This window comes from Camellia sinensis, chromosome 5 (assembly GCF_055761805.1).
Source record: "Camellia sinensis isolate YWXY chromosome 5, ASM5576180v1, whole genome shotgun sequence".
Taxonomy (NCBI): domain Eukaryota; kingdom Viridiplantae; phylum Streptophyta; class Magnoliopsida; order Ericales; family Theaceae; genus Camellia; species Camellia sinensis.
Window position 1 is genome coordinate 118199209 of NC_138965.1, and position 6659 is coordinate 118205867.

At 33.3% G+C, this 6659-nt stretch overlaps 2 protein-coding genes across 2 annotated transcripts; one reads left to right on the plus strand and one right to left on the minus strand.

Annotated features, from left to right (window-relative positions):
- Positions 1 to 257: 257 nt before the first annotated feature.
- Positions 258 to 740, minus strand: LOC114270042 (AP2-like ethylene-responsive transcription factor SNZ). Its single transcript, XM_028211432.2, has one exon. It carries the CDS (start codon positions 738 to 740, stop codon positions 258 to 260), a length of 483 nt encoding a protein of 160 aa, XP_028067233.2.
- Positions 741 to 3216: 2476 nt separating this feature from the next.
- Positions 3217 to 5358, plus strand: LOC145791639 (uncharacterized). Its single transcript, XM_082872024.1, has 7 exons — positions 3217 to 3322; positions 3413 to 3501; positions 3561 to 3804; positions 4013 to 4145; positions 4240 to 4291; positions 4369 to 5046; positions 5089 to 5358. Exons 1-7 carry the CDS (start codon positions 3217 to 3219, stop codon positions 5356 to 5358), a joined length of 1572 nt encoding a protein of 523 aa, XP_082728150.1.
- The last annotated feature ends 1301 nt before the right edge of the window (positions 5359 to 6659 follow it).

Here is a 6659-nt window from a genome sequence, read left to right on the forward strand (position 1 = left end):
AACCTAGTAAGCTGCAAATGTTCCTGCTAATCCTAATGTTGTTCAATCAAACCAACCATTTTGCTCCTAATGCAAAAACAAAAACAAAAATTACAACACAAAACACATGAACCAAATTGGCCCAAAAACCCATGTCAAATAGCTTACTATACAACACAAAAATACTTGAGGAATTTGTTAAATCCTCTCTCACTCGATCTATATCACTGTTGGATTTCAATTTCCAACAAAAACTCAAATTCCAATTCCTTATTCTGTCAACCATGGAATTGATAAACAAGATCCAAAGCTCTCAACTTCGTCCCCTGCGGATCAAACTCAAACCCCTCCGAACCCCTCACCGATTCTCCCCCATACCGCCGCCGCCGCGACGACGGCGAGAGCGGCCTCTTCGGGCGCTTGTTCTGAATGAAGCAATCTTTCATTCGCTCCTCAACTCTGTCGATTGCGGTCTTGCTGGAGTTTTCAATTTCTTCATCGTCGTCGTCGTCGTCTTGCATCGGCTCGTCGTTGTCGTTGGCGGCGGCGGAGGGAGGAGGAGGAGGAGGAGGGAGAGGAAGGGAGGGTTGGGGAGGAGATTGGGAGAGGAAGGAGGAGAGGTGGAGGTGGGCGGAGTGGAGGGAGGAGTAGATTTGGAGGATTTGGGAAGGGTCGGTGGTGTTAGGGAGTTGTTTCGCCATTAGGGTTGCTTGCTCTAGAGATACTACTAGCTCTGTCAATGCTGAAACCTCTGTCACCATCTCCATTCTCTCTCCCCTCTCTCTCTCTCTCTCTCTCCCCTCTTTCACAAACTGTGAGGTTGTTTGGGATGACCTAAATAAGCGTATTTTTTATCTTTTTATAAAAAGATATACAGAAAAGTAGAGAGATGATGTGATAAAAAAAAGATAAAAAAATAAAAAGTGTGTACTTATTTAGGATAGCCAAACTTGACCTGTGTGTTGAGATTTTGCACTTGTGTTCCTTCTAGAATTTTCTAGAAAATTCCATTTAAATTATTTATGTAAAAGCCCCTAAACTCTATTAAAATGCATCAATTTGAAACTCTTAAATTATGGAAATGTATAAATTAACCGCTTAAATTGTTGAGAAGCATTGCTTTACATCCTAAACTATGAAAACACACAAATAGACTGCATAAACTATTGAGAAGTATTGTTTTGCCTTTTAAACTATAAAAGTGTATAAATAGACTCTTAAATTATTAATACATTTCATTTTGACCCATTCCTTTAAGGGTCTAATTCGTATCTTCTTCTTTTTCTTTTTTTTGGATAGTTTAGGAGTTTATTTGTACGTTTTTATAGTTTAGAGGATCAAAATAATACTTTTCAATAGTTTAAGTGGTTTATTTGTAAACTTATGTAGTTTAGTAGGTCAATATGATATTTTTTAATAATTTAGGAGTCTTCGTATAAATAATCCAAAATAAAATACTAAATATGTAATGAATGCTCCTTTAAATTCATAGTTTAGATTGGGTTATTTATACGAGTATCTCCCAAACTATTGAGAAGTATTATTTAAATTCTTAAATTATAAAAACAAATGAACTTCTAAAATTATTGGTGTGTTTTACTTTGACCACTTCTGTTAGGAAGTCTAATTTGTACATTTTTTTCATAATGGAATGGTTCAATTTATACACTTTTATAGTTTAGGGGTCTATTTGTATATTTTTATAATTTAAGGGAAAAGTGATGCTTCTGAATAATTAATGGAATCCATTTGTACACTTTTATAGTTTAGGGAACAAAATAATGTGGGTGTTTGGGAAGTAGATTTTTTTGTAAGTTTTTTAGTTGTAGGATATTATTGGAGAAATTTTTTTTGGTGTTTGGGAAGATAGTTGACTTTTTTTGTGTTGGATGTGATGTTTGTGAGAGAAAAAATGATATAATTATGGGGTTTGATGTGATATTTTGTTTGGATTTATTTTTTTTTGATTTTGTAAAACATTTGTCTTGTAGTGAAAAAAAAAAAAAAAAAAAACCCAAAAACCCAAAAACCCAGTTTCCAAACACCGCCATTGGCTCTCAATAGTTTAGAGAGTTCATTTGTACACTTTTATAATTTAGAGAGTAAAATGATATTTCTTAATAGTTTAGAAGGTCCATTTATACGTTTTCATAATTTAAAAAATCAAAGTAATATGTTTCAATAATTGAAGGGGTGTTCATGTTAACAAACCTTCAACTAATTTAGAAATGTTGGTACCCAAAAAAAAAATTATAAATTCAATATTAAATAATAAAAAGACGGATAAAATTTAAATAATCGATTTATGCAAACATTCATTTCTCTTGGATCCGAAACCCATCAAATTAAATTTTCTTTTTTAAATAGAAGTTATTTAGACTTATTTTTAAAAGGGAAAATTACTATGTAGTCCTATGTAGATGATCTATTTCCCTTCTAATCCCAATATATTTTTAATAGATTAATAGGGCCACAGTTTTTTAAGCTTTATACCCAAAGGTCCCATTTTTTATTTTCGTATTTTGTAAATGACTGTATTACCTTTTGTTTTGAGATCTATATATATGTGAAAAATCAAATATTTGCTCCATTCAAAAAAGAAAATCAAATCTTTGCCTCTGCGATCTCGATTTCTCTTCGTTATGGCGATCTCATTATGATGTGTGGTCGATCTCATTGTGCTGTGAGGTGGATCTAGTTGTGCGATCTGAATCTCTGTGTATAGGCGATCTCTGCGTATGTTCTCTCTATCTCTCTCTCTGTGTATCTGGCTTGTATCTGTCGATACATACATATATTTATATATCTATGTGTGTGTATCTGGTTTGTATCTACGTATGTATCTGTCGATACATATATGTATGTATATATAGATAAGCAAATTTGCGTGATATCTGGTTTGTGTTTGGCAATGTTGTTTTAGTTCTTTATTTTGTGATAAATTTTGCTTGTTTGATACCTATTTTGTGATTTTTGTATATGATATAGTGTAATGATTTTGATTTTGTTGAATTTGTTTGTTGTATAGTGTAATGTGTTTTGAAGTTGTAGTTTGGAATTGTGAATTCTGATGTTTTGATACTGATATATTGTAACTGTATAATTTTACAGTTTGGAATTGTGAATTGTGCAGTGTTGGTACTGATATGTTGTAACTGTATAATTTTGCAGTTTAGAATCTGTGAACAATTGTTTGTTGGTTTGTGATTTTGTAGTATGGAGGGGTGTTTCATGTTAATGTGCAAATGCAATAATTGTTATGCTACTATTAAGATTAGTGAGAGATGTAGTTATCATGAAATTGTTGAGAAAATATCTGCGAAGTTCAAGGAGTTGAGTGTTGGTAACTTTTATTTGTTTTTCTCTATTCCTGGATATTCTAATTGTATTGTTGAATGTGATGATGATTTGAGAAATATGCTGTCAATGGTAGGTTGTAGCGGTTCTCATGTTGTTGATGTTGTTGTGGGTGATAAGAGAATTGTAGAGGTTGATGATGATAATTCTTCTAGGATTGATTCTGTAATTTGTGAGAGTTCTTTGGTTAATGATTGTGATGATTTTGGTGGTTTGTTGCCTAGTTTTATCCAGAACTAGAGAGAGTTTTGTTGTCTGCTAGTTGGAAGGGGATTATGCATAGTGTTGGTCATGAATTTGAAAGTGGAGTGCCATCGTTTCGCATTGCATTGGCTAAGTATGCAGTTGAGTGTGGTTTTGCAGTGAATTATTTGAAGAACGATGCAACAAGAGTTATTGCTGAATGTATGATGATGTCGTCTACGGGTTGTAAATGGTTTATGCATGGAAGGGTATTGATGAATTTCGGTATTTTTTTTATAATGAAGTTAGATAATGCGCATACTTGTGGGGTTGTCGCTCGTAGATCTTGTAGCAAAATGGTTGGTTCTAGACTTGTGTCTGATATTGTGCATAATGATATTAGTGATAATCCGTTGACTCATTCTATTGAAGTTAAAAAAAAAATTGAAAAAGTAATATGGTATAGATGTTCCTTATCGGGTTGCATGGTTAGGAGTTGATAAGGCAAGAGGTGGGTTGTTTGGTGATTTTGCAACTTCTTTTGACCAACTTCGATGGTACCTTGAGACAACTCTAAGAACGAATCCAGGAAGTGTGTTTGAATTAGATGTGGATGGAAGTAGTAGGTGCTTTCGGAGGTTGTTTGTGACATTTCATGGATGTTTGTATGGCTTTCAATTTTGTCGTTCGTTGTTGTTTGTTGATGGTACATTCTTGAAGGGGCGTTAAAAGGGGCATTTTCTTGCAGCAACATCAAATGATGGTAATTAAGGTATGTATTTATTTGCAGCTAGTATAGGTTTGGTTTGTCAGTGTGTTATTGTATTGTGAGTCTACTAATTTTTGCAGTTTCATGTTATTTTGTTTGTAGGTCTGTTTCCTTTGGCTTTTGTGATTGTTGACGCTAAAAATCAAGATAGTTGGATGTGGTTCTTAAGTCAGTTGTTAAAGGCTGTTGGTTCAGGACGGAGATTGACCTTTGTGTCGGACCGTCAACATAGATTGCTAGACGCTCTTTCAGTGGTTTTTTCCAATACACATCATGCATATTGCTTGAATCATTTGAAGAGAAATTTGATTGACAAATTGATGGGACTTTGTACTAACTATAAGCTGAGTTTGATAAAAATATTAGTTAAATGTGCTTATGCGCCAACGGTTGTTTTTTTCCAACATTATATGGAGAAATTGAGGCGTATTGCTGGGAATGGTAGAGTTAATAGTATGTTGGATGGTTTGCAAAATGATAAGTGGGCCAATGTATTTTTTAGAGGGAAACGATATGGTGAGATGTCATCTAATGCTGTCGAGTCTTACAATAATTGGATTGGTGGGGCCCGTGAGTTGCCTATTACTTGTATGGTTGATATGATTAGGGTTCAAATCATGACTCAATTGTCTAATAGAAGAGTTGAATCTAAAAGATGGACTACGAAATTGTGTCCAGTTATGGAAAAAAAGTTGGTGGACTCTTTGAAGGTAGCTAAGTCTTGGGATGTGATTGTTGCTAGTGATGCTGTGCTTGAGGTTCATTCTTCTATTTCTTTTTATGTTGATATTGGTAGACAGACTTGTTCTTGCCATGAATGGCAATTGAATGGTTTTCCTTGTTGTCATCCTATGCATGCTTTGCGTAGTAGTGGTAGAGATGTGTATGATTTCATTGATCCTTTTTTTCATGTAGATTGTTTTAGAGAGTCATACAAGGAATCTGTTTATCTAGTGCCTTCAAGTGAGAGATTTGACTTTGATGATGCCGGTAGGTCGATTATCAAACCTCCTATAACGAAGAAGCAGCTCGGGCAGAACAAGAAGAAAAAGATACCTTCTAGGGGGTGAGAATGTGAAGCAAATCAAGTGTGGGAGGTACTTGAAATATAGGAATCACAATAAGAAGACGTGCAAGGCTGCTATTTGAGGCCACAACCTATTCTTGTATTTGAATTTGAGGGATTATAATAATAAAAAATGTGATACTTGGTATTATGGAAGTAATGAATAAAGTTGGTTGAATTGTTTTTTGTTTTTTGATGTGTTCTTTAGTTATTAAAGTTGTTTTGTAAGAGTCTTGTTTTGTTTTTTATTTTTTATTTTTTTTTGTGGATTTGGTTGGTTTTATTTTATGGAATGCTGAGAAGGTTGTTGAAAATTTCTTATTAAAACTATATAATATTGAAATGCAGTTTTACTACATGATTTATTTATTTCATATTTCGTAGTGACAAAACTGTAAAATTTTGCAGTTTTATTTTCAATTTTGAAATGCAGTTCATCTATTTGTTAAGTCATGAAATTGGATGCATAATTGTGTAGCATAATTTTTGTTTAAGTAATAAAATTGCATAATTTTGCAATTTTAAGAATTATTAGAAACAACCTGATGAAACTGCATAGTTTTGCAATTTGAAGAATTATTAGAAACAACATTTACTGTATGAAAATATATGCAACCACAAACAAGTACACAAATAATCAGAATAACAACCATAATAATAATAACAAGAAGAAGAGCAACAACAATATCGATGACAACAATCATTTTCACCATAATAACCAGATAAAAATCATTCCCAAAAGCATATAAACTACTTGTCACATGTTAAAAATAAATAAATAAATAAGTACAAAAATATGTTCACTTGAATATTTGTATTGTCAAGAAGTTTGTTCATTGTTTCTATGGTTTGGTGTGTTTTGTCAACATTTGGTAGTGCTCGAGTTTCCAAGATCGGTTCTCATCATTGAGGGATTAACTAATGATTTCTGCTCGAAATTTGACCCACTTAGTTGGTCAAAGTGATTTCTGCACTGGTTGCCAGTTGATATATTGGTTGATAACATTGCGGATGGCGATTGCACAATCATTCCTGCAAAGTTTTAGATGAAGTTAATTAGTTAGGTAAAACTGCAAAATTTAGCATATTGGAACATTAGTTTATTGATTTTGTATCTTACGAGTATGAGATTTGTTATGGGCATTCCTCAATTGATGCAATTACTGTCTTGCACTCTTGAGATGATAACATGTTTCCTTGATTGCTGAATAATACTTTATTCCATCTCAGTTGATGTTGTTGCTACAAAATAGTTAGTGGGTGTTTTTGTTAGTTATAGTGATGAGTTGAGATGTTTTGAAAGGA

Coding starts and splice junctions, on each gene's coding strand:
- LOC145791639 (XM_082872024.1), top strand. CDS start 3,217: ATGTGCAAATGCAATAATTGTTATGCTACTATTAAGATTAGTGAGAGA. Junction 3,502..3,560: donor ATTCTTCTAGGATTGATTCT/GTAATTTGTGAG, acceptor TTTGTTGCCTAG/TTTTATCCAGAACTAGAGAG. Junction 5,047..5,088: donor CTAGTGATGCTGTGCTTGAG/GTTCATTCTTCT, acceptor ATTGGTAGACAG/ACTTGTTCTTGCCATGAATG.
- LOC114270042 (XM_028211432.2), bottom strand. CDS start 740: ATGGTGACAGAGGTTTCAGCATTGACAGAGCTAGTAGTATCTCTAGAG.